This window comes from Bos grunniens, chromosome 14 (assembly GCF_055505025.1).
Source record: "Bos grunniens cultivar Pamir isolate PY7600 chromosome 14, Bosgru_T2T1.0, whole genome shotgun sequence".
NCBI lineage: Eukaryota > Metazoa > Chordata > Mammalia > Artiodactyla > Bovidae > Bos > Bos grunniens.
This window is the reverse complement of record NC_141178.1, coordinates 80,323,842-80,343,632: the sequence shown is the minus strand read 5'-3', so window position 1 is coordinate 80,343,632 and position 19,791 is coordinate 80,323,842. Positions and strand designations below refer to the sequence as shown.

At 45.9% G+C, this 19,791-nt stretch overlaps 1 protein-coding gene across 8 annotated transcripts in view; it reads left to right on the top strand.

The window, feature by feature from the left end:
• The window catches only part of TRAPPC9 (trafficking protein particle complex subunit 9), a 406,815-nt gene that overhangs the window by 38,537 nt on the left and 348,487 nt on the right, over positions 1-19,791 (top strand). For 4 of the 8 annotated variants that reach the window (XM_086337447.1, XM_086337440.1, XM_086337443.1 and 1 more), the window contains 3 exons: positions 211-356; positions 3,141-3,269; positions 12,429-12,455. In XM_086337447.1, the coding sequence (XP_086193573.1) occupies positions 211-356; positions 3,141-3,269; positions 12,429-12,455 (302 nt within the window). The remainder of the gene's footprint in view (positions 1-210; positions 357-3,140; positions 3,270-12,428; positions 12,456-19,791) is intronic. The other 4 variants (XM_086337441.1, XM_086337445.1, XM_086337444.1 and 1 more) reach the window with 1 other exon arrangement.

The window sequence follows — 19,791 nt, the reverse complement described above, 5'->3', positions numbered from 1 at the left end:
CACAGGAAATACATGAACTCTCTTGCGCTTAGAAAATAACTTGGCTTATATTACTGACAATGATGGTGGCTGGCTTTCAACCGTAGAGCGTAAAGTTGCCTTCTTAGCGCTTTTTTTTAGTGAGAGAGTTGAATAGTGCTTAGCCAGCGTGCTTTGGGGGCCGAATCCGGGCGTTGGCAGTGATACATTTCCGTTCACCTCACCTTTCAGACATTACAAGAAGCGGTGCCAGGGCCGCATGCGGAAGCACGTGGGGGACTTGTGCCTGCAGGCCGGGATGCTGCAGGACTCCCTGGTTCATTACCACATGTCGGTGGAGCTGCTCCGCTCGGTGAATGACTTCTTGTGGCTTGGAGGTAAGAGGACCTGGTGAAGATGATCACATACACCATGGTAGCAACTGATATTTGGGAAAAGAGAAAACCTTGGAAAAATGGCTCTAAAAACATAGGGTGAGGGCGGGGAAGCTGTCCACTGAGCTGACTGCAGTGGGGAATCTTCGGGGTGACCGCCTCACCTTTCCACTTGCCCTTTCCCACGTGCGGCTGCATTTCCGTCCTGCTGGATCCAGGATGGAAACTCTCCCTAAGATGCACTGAACTTGCTTGTTGCTTTGTTTTTTTTACTTTTTATTTATTTATTCTTTAAAACTTCCTTGGTGGCTCAGTGGTAAAGAGTCCTCCTGCCAGTGTAGGAGTTGCAGGAGACATGGGTTCTATCCCGGGGGCGGGAAGATCCCCTGGAGAAGGAAGTGGCAACCCACTCCAGTATTCTTGCCTGGAGAACCCCACGGACAGAGGGGCCTGGTGGGCTATAGTCCATGGGGTCGCAAAGAGTCAGACACGACTGAGTGACTAAACGACAGTTTTTTAAAGCACATCTTGCCCTCCGCTTAGAATGCCACTCCCCACGTTAGTCATCTCTTACACTCATTCTTCAAAACCTCATCTGTCAGCTGATGAATAGATGAACAAAATGCGGTGCTTGGATATAGTGGAACACCATTCAGACATAAACACCAGTGAGATAGTGTACCACCACAACACGGACGAACCCTGATAACATCATGTCGAGTAAAGGGAGCCATACACAAAAGGCTGCACAGTGTATGACTCTGATGACCTGGAATGTCTGCACAGGCAGACCTAGAGGCAGAGAGCAGATAACTGGTTGCCTGGGCCGGGAGCGGGGGAGGCGGGGGAGGTGGGAGATGGGGATGGGGAGGGTCTGCCAACGGGAGTGGGCTTTCTCTTCAGGAGATGGAAAGATTCTGGGATTAGGCAGGGCAAGCGTTGCACAGCAGTGAACGCACAGAACTGCTGAATTGTACGCTTTTGACTGGGGGAATTGTATCTCAACTAAAAAAACTTTAAAAGCTGCTTCAAAGGACAGCCTCTTCTGACCCCTCCACGCAGTGGGTGCAGTGGGTCTTGTACAGAATCCCGTCTGCATGGAGTTTACTTTCCATGCTGGGGCTGCCTGTTAGCATGTTTTTGTCCTTCAGGGACTGTCTCCTGCAGGCGGGAGTGGGAGGCGTGGTCTGTATGTGTCCATCAGCTAGCGAGTTGTAGGTGTTCCACAAATGCTTGTTAAATGAGTGCAGTGCCAGTGAGGACTGATACAGGGCTCTTTCCTGGAAGAGGCCAGCAGTTCAGAGGGCCCGTCAGCCACTTACAGTAAACACAAGTCAGAGGGAAGCTGTGAAGTTCTTCAATAGAAGATTAGTGGCGTCCCATAGGACACACGTGGAGAAGGGAATGGCAACCCACTCCAGTATTCTTGCCTGGAGAATCCCATGGGCGGAGGAGCCTGGCGGGCTACAGTCCATATAGGGTCGCACAGAATTGGATGACTGAGCAACTAACACAGGGATAGAACACACTAAATGTAAATTTTAAAATGGACTTGAATTTTGTAATTTGGCTTCTTAAAGGAGATAGGGAAAGAGAAGGAAGAGATGGGGAAAAATGAGAAACTGGTAGAGGACTAAGCAGGAGGGATGGCGAATGGGAGTCTTCCTGTCTCCTTGAAGGAGAGGTCTGTAACGAGTTGTCCCGGGCTGGTGGAGTAGGGCTGCAGCTTAGGCACTTGCCCCCGGAGAACGCCACTGGGCCCCCGACCCACCTAGTGAGGACGGCCGTTGGGTTCCGTGAAGGCGGCGTGAGTAGGGGCACCGCCACTGTGGCCTTTTTCATTCTGGGTCCCTCAGAAACACACAGGGGGGTGTCCCAGGGACCCCAGGACGTGTGACGTCACAGCAGATTGACCACAGAAGCAGGTGTGAGAATCCAGCACACTTGTCTCCAGTCAGACATTAAAGAATTTGTAAAAAATGCAAAACAGTGTCACCCTTCCAGCATGCAGTTTTGTTTTGAAACATAGTTATTGTTCATTGAAATTTAGCATGTAACGGGCTTATTCTTTTCTAAAAGGTTTGAACACGTAAATATTTAAATCTTTTTCTAGTTTTATTTTCAAACACGGTAATTATCTGTAGATGTAACCTGCAGAAAAAAAGCATCCAGGAGTTCTGAGACCAAAAAGTTTGAGAACCTCTGAGCTGCTGGATAAAGACGCTCACTGCACAGGACTTGTGGGGCGGGTGGCCCAGCCCAGGTTGTTGGGGTGTGACCTCCAGCGGTGGAAGGTGGGCACGTCACAGTGGCCCCGGCTGCCTCCGAGGAGGAGATGCCTGCAGGTGTTTGCTGCAGATGGGTCGGTGCTGTCAGGGTCAGGGATGCGGAGAGGTGTTCTTCTGCTCCTGCGGTACGGTCCACTGGTATGGTTTCAAGGATCCTTTTGGCGCGGGGCACTTCCTGCTCCGTCCATCTGCAGTGTCGTCCTCCAGCACAGCGCTTGCCACACAGTGTGAGCCGGACTGCTGGTTAAAGGAATGAATGAACGCCTGTTTGGCTTGTGTTCAGCCCCTCAGTGAGACCTTGAGCTTCACGAGAACTTTCTGTGCTGCCAGCCTCGACCCAGGCCTGCTAGACGTGATGGGGGCCCTGGTCCTGTTTGTAACAAAACCAGTCATCTGTAGGTTTGACCTATGTTTTGGGGAAACTGGCATTTTCCACATCATCAAATTGCTCACATCATTCTGCTAACTTTATTAACCAAACCCTTTGTTTAATGCCCAGCTGCCCTGGAAGGGTTGTGTTCGGCCTCGGTCATCTATCACTACCCTGGTGGAACTGGCGGTAAAGCTGGAGCTCGCAGGTTCCCGGGGAGCGCCCTTCCTGCAGAAGCGGCCAACAGACATCGTCCAGGTGAGCTCCGCTCCTGCCCTGTGCCGGGCCCTGTCACCGTCCTTAAGCAGGAGCAATCCACTCCAGTCCCCTCTGAGTGAAGCCTGCCTGCTGTTTGAATAAAGAGTAGAATCTGCTGAGTCAGAAATCCTGCACATGAGACCTTGTCTTCTGATCCTGTTAAAATATGTATTGATCTTATTGAGTCTTACTGAATGATATTAATGGATTGCGATGATGGGTTGATTTCTGGAGCAGCCGCATGAAATTTCATGGTAGACCGACTTTGAAGTTCTGTGTCTGGGTCCTTGTCATAGTTTCTGGGTATTTGGTGAAGCGAGTCCTCGATATCAATTTTAACAGCCAACTGAGGGACCAGGGGCTGTTTTTTTTTTTTTTCCTGGTTGATGGAGTTCTCTTAATCAGTGAAGTTTGATTTGCTGATGTTTTGTTAGCATCTAGAGAGAGTAAAAAATCGTCTTTGGAGGAGCAGACCCCCAGACGCTTGTTCTGTGAACTTGACCCTTCTGACTCCTAGTGAATGAATTTGCAATAAACATTGAGGATGTAGTTGTGCTACCTCACAGGTCACGAAGATAGTAACAGAATGCAGAGGTCAAGGCTATACATAAAGCTACTAGGCGTTTTTTGATCCGTGAGATTTTTATAAAATTTTTTTTTAACCCCCAAAGAGAAACCCCATGACAGCTGATGAGTATTGGAAGGGAAATGTCTTACATTTCTTTTTCCCCTCAGTTTTACCATTTTCCCCGACACCAGCAAAGACTGCGGAGACCACCTTTATGAGTCAGTCTGTGTAGCCACTTGGTCTGAATTCTGTGTCAAAATGCTTAGATAAAGCTCTGATGGCTCTCGAAGATGTTTTATCGTCCTTCACCAGACCGTTCTTAATGGGTCTAGTGGGGTCTCAGTTACTAGAGAGGAGGGTAAAGCAGGTGAAGTGATGAAATCTGAGGTCTAGAAGGCCTCTGCTCCCCACTTGCCTGTGTTCCGGTTCTGACCGGAGACGCCTCTGGTCGGTGCTCACCACCTATGTTTTTCCCGTGTTGTTATAACTGCTGCCTCTGTGACAAGATTTCGGCATTTCAACCAGTGGCCCAGTGCTTAAATCTCCAACCCAGGGGACAGCTGTCTTCTCTTCTCTGTGGAGAGTCTGCTCTCTCTGGGGATGCCTTTTGTTTTATTCTTTCCCTGAGATTTAAAGAGAAAATGTGGTACGACTGTGCCACTTGCGTGACTAGTGAGATTCCAGAGACCTTTTAGGGTAATGTTTCAGTCTCTCTTACTGCTGAATAAAGGTAAAAAAAATGTTTTAAACCTGAAAAGTGCTCTGTCTGCAGTAGAGAAAAGTCTTTATTTAGCCCTGCATGGTGTGCAGCACTTGAGAACTTTTTATTGTTGGAGGCAGTCCGAGGAGATCACCCAGTGAGGCTCGGATGAGAGCAGAAAAGCCACACTGCCCTTGTTTAGACAGGAGATGGTCTCACCGCCTTTCAGGTAGTAAAGGGCCCAGAGCTGTGCACGGATTTGATATCATGAGCATGCATGTCCATGCTGCTTCATCTTGGTTACAGATTTCAAGATTACTCAGTTTGTAGCCCCATCTTACACCGGGAGTTTACGGATCTACTCTTTGAGATGAAGATGAGACAGTGTGATTGTTTAACATTCTTCCTTGAATTCTGTCTCAGGTTCCTTCTTCACCAGCAAAGCAGCGAAAATACAGATGTCATTTAATGCCGATGTGACCTGGAGCCAGTTTAATCTCTGTGCCTCAGTTTCCCTGCCTGTGAGATGGGGGAGATGATAGTTGTATCTCCCTCAGCGGGTCCTTGTGAGTCTGAATGAGACACGAGACACGTGCAAAGGACCTGCCAGTCCGAGCCAGTCCTGGATGAATGTTGGGCTGTTATATATCAGGAGTATTATTGTTGATTGTCAAGTAGTTTTAAGACTTGGTGATATGAATCCATGAATAAAGTTAAAAGATTCTAGACATCTCAGATCCGCTTTATGTACTTTTCAAGATTTCACCTGAGAAAAGGGATTTTTTCCCCCCTTAAAATTGAGTTTAGTTTCAAAATGCATTCTGTAGTCCCTCTTTTCACTTTAATTCTCCTTCTGTTGCCTTTTTTTTTTTTTTGACAAAACTTCACTTTCTTGTATTCAGAGTTTAGAGGCCACTCATTGTTTTTCTGGAGACTTGTCCCTTTAAGCCTATAATTAATGGACAAAACTTGCTTTAAGCCTATAATTAATGGACAAAACTTGCTTTATTAAAAAATCAATAGGACATTGTACAATCAGTCCAAAAGGAAATGCTTATTGACTTACAAATATTCCTCCTTTTTGGACTAGCTTAAATTACTAACAGCAAGCATCATCACCAAAACAGCCAGGAATCATTTGGCACCTCCCCCCAGCCAGGCTGTGCTAACTGCTTCCTGAGGTTTTACCCCATAGCAGGTATTTGAAGGTAGTTATCAGTAACTCCTTTTTGCAGGCGAGGGACTGAGGTTTAAGCAGATTTGGTCACTTGGTCCGAATCACGCCGCTCTCAGGGGCAGACTCGCGGCTGGAACCAGGCTGGGCGACCACAGTGTGCGTCCTCAATTGCTCCTCTAATCCGCCTCCCATTGACTGGCTTCCCAGACTGCAGTGTGTTCATAAATGACTGGCTTTAGTGATCTCAGCCTGATGAGGCTTCAAAGAAGAGAGACCTGTGAGAACACGAGACGGAGCAGCATAGATTAAAATTGTGTATTTTCCCAAATGTCTTATTCTCAGCTAATGACCTAAAAAGTTAGGAATTTTTAACTCTGTAAGCACGAAAAAGTAAACATTGCAAGTGAATACAGTGCAAAAGAGAAGTGGGCTTTTGAACATGCAGACCTACCATTCGTTTTTCTTTAGTGAGGCTTGTTGAAAGGAAAAGTTCTGTTCAGTTCAGTTCAGTCAGTCAGGTCCAACTCTTTGCGACCCCATGAATCGCAGCACACCAGGTCTCCCTGTCCATCACCATCTCCCAGAGTTCACTCAGACTCACGTCCATCGAGTCAGTGATGCCATCCAGCCATCTCATCCTCTGTCGTCCCCTTCTCCTCCTGCCCCCAATCCCTCCCAGCATCAGAGTCTTTTCCAATGAGTCAACTCTTCGCATGAGGTGGCCAAAGTACTGGAGTTTCAGCTTTAGCATCATTCCTTCCAAAGAAATCCCAGGGCTGATCTCCTTCAGAATGGACTGGTTGGATCTCCTTGCAGTCCAAGGGACTCTCAAGAGTCTTCTCCAACACCACAGTTCAAAAGCATCAATTCTTTGGCGCTCAGCCTTCTTCACAGTCCAACTCTCACATCCATACATGACCACTGGAAAAACCATAGCCTTGGCTAGACGGACCTTTGTTGGCAAAGTAATGTCTCTGCTTTTGAATATGCTATCTAGGTTGGTCATAACTTTCCTTCCAAGGAGTAAGCGTCTTTTAATTTCATGGCTGCAGTCACCATCTGCAGAGATTTTGGAGCCTAAAAAAATAAAGTCTGACACTGTTTCCACTGTTTCCCCATCTATTTCCCATGAAGTGATGGGACCGGATGCCATGATCTTCGTTTTCTGAATGTTGAGCTTTAAGCCAACTTTTTCACTCTCCTCTTTCACTTTCATCAAGAGGCTTTTTAGTTCCTCTTCACTTTCTGCCATAAGGGTGGTGTCATCTGCATATCTGACGTTATTGATATTTCTTCCAGCAATCTTGATTCCAGCTAGTGAGGCTTGTTGAAAGGAAAAGTTGTAAAGACTGAATTGGTTTTATGTAGTCTGTAGTATGGAAGAAAGGATTAAACCACTGAGTGCTGAGGGAAAGTTAAATTTTTATTGTTTTCTCTCCTTATGATGAATATGCAAGATGGTTTTTTTTTTTATGGCTTAAGTATATTTCCTCATTTGTGAAATTTGAAGAATGTTATTTACCCTGTCTGACTGAGTCAGACACCTTGTACTAAGCACCCAAGAGATGTTCAGTAAAAACTTGCTGTCACAATGACAGATCATTTAGAAGGATCAACTGCATTACTGATGAATATTCACTGTGTATATACTTTATATGAATGTGACTTAAAGTGACAAGGATTCAGTTACTTCTTTTTTTAGTGCAGTAGGAAGTTTTGATGTAATGAGTGCCTTCCTTTAGCTAGGGACTAGCTAAATTGTCTAAAGCTGAAGAACTTGAAGATTATTTGTGCAGAACATACATTTTTTACACCTCATAATCCACATTGCTGTGTGATCATCCATTGCTGCTGCTAAGGCGCTTCAGTCGTGTCCGACTCTGTGTGACCACATAGACGGCAGCCACCAGGCTCCCCGTCCCTGGGATTCTCCAGGCAAGGACACTGGAGTGGGCTGCCATTTCCTTCTCCAGTGCATGAAAGTGAAAAGTGAAAGTGAAGTCGCTCAGTCGTGTCTGACTCTTAGCGACCCCATGGACTGCAGCCCACCAGGCTCCTCCGTCAATGGGATTTTCCAGGCAAGAGTACTGGAGTGGGGAAGTCGCTCACTAGAATCTCTTAATTGCTAGGAATTTGACCTCAGGCATTGACCCTTAGAAAATCATTATTGATTACTTTCAGAGAATAAGCTTAATTCTTTGGTAGTTAAAATTTTGATTTTTTTCCTGTACGCTTAATAGGTTTTAAGTAATCAAAATGTTGATTTGACATCGGTCATTTTTCTTTTATAGAGAGAATAAAAGTAGAGCTCATAGTGTTTTAATATATAAATAAATATTTGATTTATTTCAACAAAATTGTATGATTTGTAGCCACTCCTTGGGAGTGGCTTGGATGGTAAACAATCTGCCTGCAATGCAGGAGATCCAGGTTCAATCCTTGAGTCAGGAAGATCTCCTGGAGACGGGAATGGTAACCCACTCCAGTCTTCTTGTCTGGAGAATTCCATGGGCAGAGGATTCTGCTGGGTTGTAGTCCATGGAGTCGCAAAGAGTCAGACGTAACTGAGCGACTTTCACTATACTGCTGCTACTCTTTGGGAAGTGTTTTGCCAGACACTTAGATTACCAGCTTGTGGAAGCATGCAGACCTGCCTTTCATGAGTACAGAGCTGGTACAGCCAGCACGGGACGCGAGGACGCGCAGAGCTTTACAGCTGACCGCTGGAAGGACGGGCCTGGGTCTCAGCCAGCACGGGACGCGAGGACGCGCAGAGCTTTACAGCTGACCGCTGGAAGGACGGGCCTGGGTCTCAGCCAGCACGGGACGCGAGGACGCGCAGAGCTTTACAGCTGACCGCTGGAAGGACGGGTCAGGGTCTCAGCCAGCACGGGACGCGAGGACGCGCAGAGCTTTACAGCTGACTGCTGGAAGGACGGGCCTGGGTCTCAGTCTCCCCGCCTGTAAGGTGAAGAGGCCGGACTGGATTCCTTCTTCTTCAAAGATCAGTTTCCACGAGCCTGTGTCTTTTGTTTATGTTCAGGAATGTTAACAATTTTAGATTAAGTACTGAATTCCATTCCCTCCCCTGAAGCAGAGTTCAGTGTGTGCTATTAGTATCTAAGCTTTTAGTTATAGGCTCTGCGTCTCCTATTTTTGAAAACCTTTAATTAATCCTTTATTGTGCAGAAAGCCTTTCGGGCCATAGGTGGCGCTGCTGCACCTTTAAAAAGTCTTCACTTTCCTGTCTGGAAGATTTAACTGACAGTCCTTTAATCTGACTTTGTTTAGTGCTTCAGGATAGCACATTGTCCACTATATCTGGTTACCTGGAAGAATTATTCTAGTTATTTATACCTTATTTTTATTCTGTCATCTCAGTGTGAAAATTTCAGGCTTGCTGTGCAAACAATGGCAAAATTGGACTTTTCTTCCAATATTAGAAACCAGCGAGCCACGACTTTATAAACCAAGTGGTCCCTGGGAGCACCTTAAAGCAGAAAAATGTGTTGAGCTCCCCGAGTATTGAACCTGCTGCTGTGCGTTTATCAGTGGGAGGTGATTTGGTTGGTGTAGGAGGGAGGGTAGTTTTTTGACTTGGGTTGAATTCACATGCTACCCCTTTAGCCATGCCAACTTGAGTCAGTTCTTTCTGAGTTTCCCCCTTGTGTGTAAAATAGAGATGCTCCTGCCTGCTTTGTAGAATGGTGAGAGTTAGAAGTTATGTGAAGTGTTTAGCATGGTGGTTCTCTCAAAAGAGCACAAACCCTTAGCTCTTGCTGTATGAAGCCATCATTTTACAGTCTTTAGCAATTACGAAGGAATTAAAACAGGGAAAGCTGGTTTTATGATGAAAGATCCAATTAAGAAATGGGTAAAATATTTGAAGAAGGTCAGTAGTTCCTGTACTCATACTTTAGCAGCAGCATCGGAATGAGGTCGCTGTACAGTCACCCTGAACATTAAGCCGCGCCATTTTTGGCTAATTAATTCATGCTGGGGCTCCGGTGGACCCAGTAATTACACTCCTGTTTTCTCCACCAGCCAACTGAGAGATGGGGCGAAAGTGTAGGGGGTGGAGGAAATGTCCTCTTAGTTACTGATAAGGCCTCATTCTCCGTGCACTTCAGGGCTTCGGGGAAACGGGTGTCTTAATAGTGTGTCCTGGGGCTGGAGAGGCCGCTTCGGGTCACAGCGGGCACTCGTGAGGGGACCTGGCCCCGCCGTGCTCAGGACCGTCACGTCATGGAGCTGAGCATCCTGGGCGCTTCCCGAGCGTGGCCAGCACCTGGGCAAAGGAAGGTTTCCCGTGTCCCCCTTGTCTCCCAAACTCCCCGAGCCCACTCCTCGGCCCGTTTGTGTGAGGAGGGCTGGCCGTGGATCAGAGGTCGGGAGTGTGGAGGGCGAAGCCCATGGGGTCACGAAACAGTTGGATCCAGCTCAGCACGCATGCGCGGCACGCTTCATAGGCACCGCTTGTTGAGCACCTGACGTGCGCTACCTGCTTTTCTAAGCATTTTACAGACGCTACTTTAATTCTTTAATCCTCACAACAAACAAGTGGGGTGGGGTGGATTATGATCCCAATTTTACAGATGTGGGGATTGAGGCACAGAGAGCCAGGGTAAGTGATTTGACCAAGGTCACAGAGCTGGTAAGCGGCAGAGCTGGGACTCAAACCCCGGCAGTCTGGCTCCAGGCTCTCAGCGTTCAGCCCGTCCGTGGATCTGTACATGCGCCTGTCCATCGGCCAGCCTGGAAACAGTGGGAAAGGGAGAGTTACACGGGCGTTCACAGCTGCGTCTCAGCCAGGTCCATGCACCGTGACCCTCATTTTTCGTAGTCTAAGCAGCAGGTCTGTTCGAGTTTGGTTAATGTGAAACCTGTCCATTGGGGGTGGATGATGCTGATAATATAATTCCTGAGCACACTGAGGTACCCCTGGAGCTCTGGCTGGACGATGTCCTGTTTCTCATTGTGATTTCTTCAGACAGTGCCAATTATTATCTCCACACCCCCTCACACATGGACATAAGATGAGAAGCTTCTGAGTAGCCCAGATAATCAGTTAGCAGAGCCCACCAATCAGAAGACTGTCATGTACCTAGAAGTGGGCTTAATGAAAGGAAAGAGCTTCCAGGGAGTCCAGTTAAAGTCCAGCTGGTAGAAGGCAGTCCATTTTTTTGTGCTTGAGCTTCTTGTTTGAAAAGATCGGATTAGATGAATTAGCTTAAAAGACAGAAAAGGGTCATTTCAGGTGGTACATTCACACCAGTAAGAAGTGGTGGTTGACCGCCTGGGTGAGTCATGAGATAAAAAGATTTTTACAAACTTCATAAAACAGCCGGAAAAGCTCTGCAGTCTCAGTGCAGTTAGCATGGGACCCCCTTCATCCCTGGACGCCCTGAGGGGTTGAGTAATTGATGATTGTGATAATGACTCTGAGGCATCAAAAAAAAAAAAGGTCTCCTATTTAAAGGATGTGGCACAGGGTACTATATTTGATCAGAGTTTTCAGTGAACAGGACATTTTTAGCACCATGTTGAAATCCCAAACTCCCCGAGGTTCCCCGCAGCCAGTACCCTCTCGTTGCAGACCTGGTGGCACTTGTTGGGGGCTGCGATGGAGCAGCTCCCCTGGCTCCCCGTCCGTCCGTCAGTCCGTCTGCCCCGAAGGCTTTCTCATCCCCACCTGCCTTGTAGGGCTGCCCTGACAGTCACACGTGTTGGCGGTCAAGTGTTGTGTTTGGTGTATAGTCAGTGTCAACGATAGAAAGCACCTGTTTCTTATTATAATGGTGGCTTCTGGATTGCAGTGATTTTTAGTCTGCATTTAAAAATAAAGATTGCAATACACAAAGTGGCTATTAAGTAGTGTCCTGGGAGCTGTTCTCTGTGTGGACAGTTGAATACATGTGCTATTTCAGTACAACTATGTTATTGGGACACAGCTTTGTGAATCTTGTTAATGTGTTTAAAAACTGTCAGAGCTGATGATGGGCAGAATTCTTGGATCCAGTGCCTCTTAGGGTGTGACTCGCCATCGTGAGAAATTGCGTTCTATGGAGAAGGCTAACTGGGTCTCATTGATATTTGGATGATTCAGCAGATGATCAAGGCTTTCAAAGCCTTCTTGATAATTAATGAAGTTAACAGTTTCGTGTTGTAGACTAACTACAGAGCTGCCTTCTAGAAATTGGAAATCCTCAACTTGTGAAGTGTCCAGTAATTCAGTGTGTGTGTGAGAGTGTGTGTGTGTGTGTGTGTGTGTGTGTGTGATGTCAGCAAAGGAGAAATAAGTTCCATGTAGCCATCTGATACCTTTCTCTTCCAGACCAAGGTGTGGGCATTTATTTACACAAATAAATTGGTAGTTCACTTTCACATCTGTCATTTGGCCGATTTGAGGGAATAAATTGTCATGCTTGTTTCAGAAGAGTCGGGGAGCGTGCGGTTAGAAAGTGGGGCGGGAGGCAGACAGGGAGGTACGTTACAGTTTGTGCAGGGTATGAGAACCAGTAGCGTTCCTTTTTTCCTTCTAAAGCATAAAGGCATTGAATTGTAACATACTGTTACTCAGAATTGTTTTTCTGATCAGACACAAGTGTCTCAGATTTTTCGAGGGCATGTGAATTATGAAATGTGATTTAGTAGTTATCTTTAAAAGTGGCTTTGTTTTTCAGATAAAAGGTCATAATCTGTTCTTTCTTCCAGGGGCCCAGGAAGTCCTCATTGACCCAGGTACATGATCTATGTGCTTAGTCTCTCGGTAATTTTTTTTAAAGTGCTTGTTTCGTGGTGGTGTGAATGAATGGTTTCAGTTTCTGGATTGTGATCTTTGGAACGTGCTGATTTAAGTAACTTTAAATCAGTACAGTTACAAATGTGATTGCTGTTTGTTCCTTGTTTGATGGGGCACCCTATTGATTGATGTTGTCTGTCCGGGAGGGAAGCCCTTCCTCCAGCATGGTTAAGTGAATGATTTGCAGTGTGCCTTTAAAATCCTCTGAATGCCCTGAGCATGCCTGTCCAGTTAATTTTGAAGTCGTGATTCTGCTCTGATTCTGTGGCTTACGCTCCTCTCAGTGTGAATTTGAACTCTCTGTTGCATTTTGTGTGTGTATTAACAGGGAAAGACATTGTGCATTTTTTTTTTTTGCAGAGGTGGGTTTTTCTTTCCTCTCTTAATGTCTTCTTTAATTAATATAGCAAAAGTCTCTTTTATTGCAGTGCATAATTATTTCAAAATGAGATCTATTATTTTCTGGCTTAATTGGAAACGATGAACAAAGAGTCATAAAAAAAAAAAAAAGAAAGAAAACCCTCCCATCCTTTGAAGGCTAGAAATCAGGGGGTCATGCTTACACGTGCTTTGTGGCCAGCACACCTTCCCTCATCTCATTGCGTATCTTGCTTCTGAGATGAAAGTGCTTCAGGTTTGTTGATCTTTGTTTTAACATTTGTGTTGCATTCTTCCTCTAGGCTGATGTTCCCTGATGGAGTTTGTGGAAGTGTTTCCCTTCCTATGTGTAGGAAGGGAAGCAAATGCTTTGTGGTGTTTTCAGGAGACCCGAGGTGCTGATGAGAAAGCAGCTGAGGTTGGGCTCTGTAGCTGAAGGACACTCCTGCACCTCCTGGCTGAAATCGATGAACAATGAAATCAGTGTTAGATGTGTTGGTGTTTGACCAGTAGAAGTTATCGAGGCCACACCGGCTAGTTTTGCCTGACAGGAAGTCCTGGATTCACTTGTGGGAGAACCGGATGCTTTACTAGGTAGAAAGAGCTTAGCGATGTCAGAAAAATCAGTCACACGTTGAGATTAAAGGAACAATGTCATGTGTTTTACTTCTGCAACTTTTCAAGATAAGGTGGTATCAGGTTGAAACTCAGTCTTGAGTGCTGAGAGTGAAGTGGGGGTGTTTCTGTGGGCGCTGTTGTTCAGGCACATGTCAGGGTCCCGTGGGAGAGCTTGAGGCTGGCCGCAGAGCCGGGGTCTGGTGTCCCCAGGGCGCCCTCTGTCTTGGTTCCAGGCAAGAAGGACGCAGCCTGGGCCTCTCCTCCCCAGAAAGAGCGAGGAGAGATTGAGATTCTGCAGCAACTGCCACCCCCTCACGCTCCAGGCCACTCCAGTTCACCAGGAACCTTCTAGCCTCTGCTTGCGGGGCCTTTGTCCAGGGCTGGCTGCGCCCTCTCTTCACTCGCCAGCATCTCCTGTCTCAGACTTTAGGCTCATCTCTTCTGCCCGCTAAACCCTGGCACATGTGTGGGTGGGAAGCCTGCTGGTGGGGAGCCTTGCCCTGACTCTGCCTCTCGACGGCTGGTGTTCTCTTGTTTGGCTCCATAGAAAACCCAGCCTGAAACTGAATCACTATCTTTTAATTTTTGAGCTTTCAATGGGTGAGTTGTTTGAAGCAAACTGTCTCAGGGTTTTTGCTGCCCTCTTTCCGCACAGACATTTCACGGGCTGGAAGGAGCAGTTTGACAGCCCCTGGTTACTGGCTCCGGTGCTTGTTTGGTGGGGCGCACCAACACGAGCAAACCAGGCTTCTCCTCCAGCCATTTCTCACCGCTCAGCTTCCGAGCCCTTGATGGGCATTTGAAGCAGAATGCTTCGTGGGGTCACACTGTTATTTCTTGTCATTTCTGAGTGTTTTGTGAACGTTCAGCCCCTGTTTCCAGTGAAATGATTTTCTGTCCAATTCAGTTAACTCAAATTTGGTTTTCCCATTTTCATGTTGACGGAAGTTTCTTCCTCCTGTAATAAAAGTGAGCAGTTTGCACTTACAATGTCAGAGTACTGGTCCAAGGGGCTTTTTTACTCTTAACAGTTTCCCTACAGTTCACCCATTAAAACATACAGAGGCTCCACTGTATGCCCGAGTGGTGTGTCACCCTCAGTCTTGGAACTTTTCATCACCCCAGTCACCCCCCACTTTCCCTGACCTCCTGTACCCCACGCAGCAGCTCTTCTCTCTGGATTTGCCTGTTCTAGACACTTCAGAGAAGGCAATGGCACCCCACTCCAGTACTCTTGCCTGGGAAATCCCATGGACAGAGGAGCCTGGTGGGCTGCAGTCCATGGGGTCGCTAAGAGTCAGACACAACTGAGCGACTTCACTTTCACTTTTCACTTTCACTTTTCACTTTCACTTTTCACTTTCATGCATTGGAGAAGGACGTGGCAACCCACTCCAGTGTTCTTGCCTGGAGAATCCCAGGGACGGGGGAGCCTGGTGGGCTGCCATCTATGGGGTTGCACAGAGTCGGACATGACTGAAGCGACTTAGCAGCAGTAGCAGCAGCAGACATTTCGTGTAAATGGAATCCTACAACTGTGGTCTTTTGTGACTAACGTCCTTAGCTTGGCATAACGTCTGCAATGTCCATGTTGTAGCACGAGTCAGTACTTCATGTTTTGATTTTGCTGAATGACATTTCACCTTACGGATAGACTTTTGGGTTGTTTCTCCTTTTTGGCTGTTAAGGAGTAATGGTGCTATGAACATTCATGTATAATTTTTTACGTGGACATGTTTGCAGTTCTCGTACGTGCCTGGGAAGTAGAAGTACTGGGTCATGGGGTAGCTAAATGTTTAACTATTTGAGAAACTGCCAGATTGTTTTCCAAGGTGGTTGTGTTAGTTAACAATCTTAGCAGCCGTGTGTGAGAGTTTCAATTTCTCTATCCTCATCAATGCTTCTTGTTATCTTTCCTCTTTTTTTTTTTCAGTTCTATAACTTTATTTGACAATTACTGGTTAGTTTTCATCCACAGTAATCATCTGTAGCCTTTTGAGGATGGTGACAGATACGTAGGTAGCCAGCATACAGAGCTCGTGTGGTGAGTCTTCGTATGTCTTCTGACAACCTCACACAGCATGGGGCGTTCCTTGATCTTTGGCCCAGCAGCTTTGTTGGTTCTGGTGTCAGCGCACACGCCTGGAGCTCCCACCTCCTCCATGACAAAGTGCAGGATTCCTTTGAATACCCGAGGGGCACGCTTCTCGAAAGCCCCTCTGTGGAAGCTCTTGTGAAGGTTGATAGTGTATTTTCTGGTCATCACCTTGTTGATGGTGGACGGAGCCTTCTTCTTGCCACCCTTCTTGGCGGGAGCCACCTAAACCCAGGCGACAAGGAGGCTGCGAGTGGAGTGGGACAAACCCAAGTCCGGTCCTCTCTCCTGGCCAGCTTCGTGCAACCGTCCCCGGGGCTCTTGGAGTCCCAAGTCTGGGTGTTGTTATCTTTCTGATTATAGCTATTCTTATTAGTGTTAAGTGGATTCTCCTTGTACTTTTTTTTTTTTTTTGGCTTGTTTAAAATGTAAATGTGATTTTCATTTGTATTTGTAAATATTTGTGTACATTTAGTAATGGTAAAATATCATTAGTTTGCCATATTAGATGTATATATATATGGAGTATAGTTGATTTGCCATGCTGTGTTAGTTTCAGGTATACAGCGGAGTGAATCAGTTATACATATACTACATAAAGTCTGCTGTTTTTTAGATTCTTTTCCCATAACAGGCCATTATGGAGTGCAGTTCTCTGTGCTGTACAGTAGGTCTGTATTAGTTATCTGTTTTATTCTACTTCTGTTTTGGGGACAAGTTCATTTGCACCCTTTTTTAGGTTCTGTATCTAAGCTGCTGCTGCTGCTGCTGAGTCGCTTCAGTCGTGTCCGACTCTGTGCGACCCCATAGACGGCAGCCCACCAGGCTCCCGCGTCCCTGGGATTCTCCAGGCAAGGACACTGGAGTGGGTCGCATTTCCTTCTCCAGTGCGTGAAAGTGAAAAGTGAAAGTGAAGTCGCTCAGTTGTGTCCGACTCTGTGCGACCCCATGGACTGCAGCCCACCAGGCTCCTCCGTCCTTGGGGTTTCCCAGGCGAGAGCACTGGAGTGGGTGCCACACGTCCTCCGCTGTATGTGAGCAGTGCCCTTTATTCGTCTCTCTCGTGCCTCACTCACTCAGTGTGGGAATGCCCAGGTCCATCAGTGTCGCTGCAGGCGGTCTGGTCTTTTTTATGGCTGAGTGATACTCTGCTGTATGTGTACCACAGTCTTCTTTATCCATTTCTCCATTGATGGGCATTTAGGTTGCTTCCATGTCCTGGCTATTGTAAACCGTGCTGCAGTGAACATCGCAGGGCATGCATCTTTTTGAATTATAATTTTCTTCATCCTTGTAGTTTTGATTTGATTTCCTTTACAGCTAATGGTACCAAACATCTTTTCATTGTGCTTGTTGGCCATTTGTACATTTTGCTTGAAAAACGTCTTTTCAGAGCCTTTATTTTTTTTTCTAAAACATTTGTTTGTTTCTTTATTTGGCTGCTCAGGGTCTTAGTTGTGGCACGAGGCTCCTTGTTGCAGCGTGTGGGATCTAGCTCTGGCCAGGGAATGAACTGGGCCCTGCGTAAAGAACAGGGAGTCTCAGCCACTGGACCACCAGGGAAGCCCCAGATGCTTTATTTTTGGTTGGGTTATTTGTCTTTTTATTATTGAGTTGTAAGACTTCCTTTTATGTGGTAGATGCAAGTTCCTTATCAGATGGTTTGCAAAAATTTTCTCCTGTTCTGTGTGTTGCTCTTCCATTTTCTTGATGGTGTCCTTTGAAGCATAGAAGTTTTAAATTTTGATGCAGTCCACTTTATCTAAATTTTCTTTGTTGCTTGTGCTCTCAGTGTCATATCTAAGATCTGAGCTATTTTATGTGAACTTTATATTTAAAGCAGTTTAATTCTTACAGCGGATCTAGGAGAGAGGCACTGTTGTTATCCCGTCTGTAGATGAGGAGCCTGAGGTGCAGGGAAGTGCGTTGACGCAGCAGGGTCACAGCTGGTGAGCGGGGCTGCGGGAGCCCAGACCCACACGTCTGTCTCCGGAGCCTGTTCTCTTGGCCACAGTCCTCTGTTACTTTCTATGCTGCTGCTGCTGCTAAGTTGCTTCAGTCGTGTCCGACTCTGTGCGACCCCATAGAGGGCAGCCCATCAGGCTCCCCTGTCCCTGGGATTCTCCAGGCAAGAACACTGGAGTGGGTTGCCATTTCCTTCTCCAATGCATGAAAGTGAAAAGTGAAAGTGAAGTCGCTCAGTCGTATCCGACTCTTAGCGACCCCACGGATGGCAGCCCACCAGGCTCCTCCGTCCATGGGATTTTCCAGGCAAGAGTACTGGAGTGGGGTGCCATTGCCTTCTCTGGTTACTTTCTATAGGACTAGTTAATTAAGGTCTTTACTTCTTTGAGTTCTTATTAATTTTTTTTCCTCATTAGGCACCTCATCTCTTCATTTACCTTGCAGAGCTTGGTGTAGTTTTATTTTAGGTCTAATGTAGGTGGAAGCATTGCTATCAGTTAATTTTTGTACTAGCCTCCCGTGATAATTGTTGCTAATTGACCTAATAAAGTCCTACTTAAGTCTTTTCTGGTCATTACACTAGAAGTAGAGTCGTAGCTATAGAACACTTGAAGAAAGTATTTGATTTTATTTTGCTAACCAGTGAATAAAACCTCAGTGTTGACGTAGATTATAAATTTCCCAGAATAGGGTCCCTGTCTCCCTCGTGTTGCATTTTGTTTGGTCACGATGTGTCTGGATGGCGCCGTTGTCCAGCAGATGAGTTAGAGCATGGTGCTCGTGAACCATGGTAATGGTGGAATTCTGACAACGGCATCTGCTGTTTCTTTCCCAAGGAGAATCGGAATGTAGAGACACTGCTCAGATCTGTTTCAAAAGCCTGGACTTTTGAGAAGAGTTCCACAAGCCATAGAAAGATACTGTCACTAATTTTAAGTCTATCTTAGACACATTATGGTTACATAGCAGAGTAAATTTATTAACTAGATTTTACAAGAGAAGTATACTATTGATTATTTGTTTTAATTAAAATATTCTGCCTTGGATAAAGTAATTAGTGCTCATGAGTGAACAAGAATAAGTTTGCTTTTATATATGACATGGGGGCAGGCTTCCTCCATATATATACATGTTTTTATCTGTTTTTCAGAATATTTTTATAGCTTTTCAACTATGTTCTAACTTTAGAATTGTATTTAAGAAAATTATCACTGTGTGTGGTGCAGTGTGCACTGAGTTTATCCTGTCTTATGCACAGAATTCCACCATCTCCTGGGTAAAGATTTTCCTCTCATTATATTGAGTTAATGTCATACTTATAGGAACTGTGATTTCTAGGCCTTGCTCTCCATGCTTTTGAAGTTGGCTATCAAATATGACTTTCCCTTTGTTTCTTGGGTTTTCATTGTTCAATTAGAATTTTTGAAGATGAATGTATTTTAATATTTTGTACAGATTTCCTTAGAAACTTGATGTGTTTTCAGTTTATGAAAACTTAAATATACTCTTGTTTTTATTTTTTTAATTTAATTTTACTTTTAGCCACACTGCATGGCTTGTGGGATCTTGGTTCCCCAACCAGAGATTGAACCCAGGCCCCTGCCCTGAGAGTACCAGCGAGTCACTAAATCCTTGCCACTGGGTTGCCAGGCGATTTCCTACTCGTTTTTAAGTAGTTACTTTTCACTAGGTGTTTGTTTCTCTTTATAATAAAGAGTTTTCATTTATTTTGAAATTCATTTATTTTTAATTGAAGGATGATCGCTTCACAGTACTGTTGGCCTCTGCCGTAGACTAACATGAGATGGCCACGGGCATACACACGTCCCTCCGTCCTGGACCTCCTCCCACCTCCCACCCTTCCTGCCCGTCTAGGCGTTAGACGGCCCCAGTTTGGGTTCCCTGAGTCATACTGAAAGCCCCCACTGGTTATGTCTTTTACCTATGGTAGCGTACAGGCGTCCGTGGTGCTCTCTCAGTGAGACCCGCCCTCCCTTCCCCCCAGCCTGGGTCCACGAGTCTGTTCTCTGCTGCGTCTCTGCTGTTGCCCTGTAAGTAGATTCCTAGGTTGCCCTGTGAAAAAAGGTAGCATATTACATATACCTTTTACACTTGGCTTTTTTTGGTTTTTATTTTTAAATTTTATTTTACTGTGTCTGTTTTTACCATCTTTTTACGGACTGGAAATCAGTCCGTATCAGCTTGCGGACATCATCCTG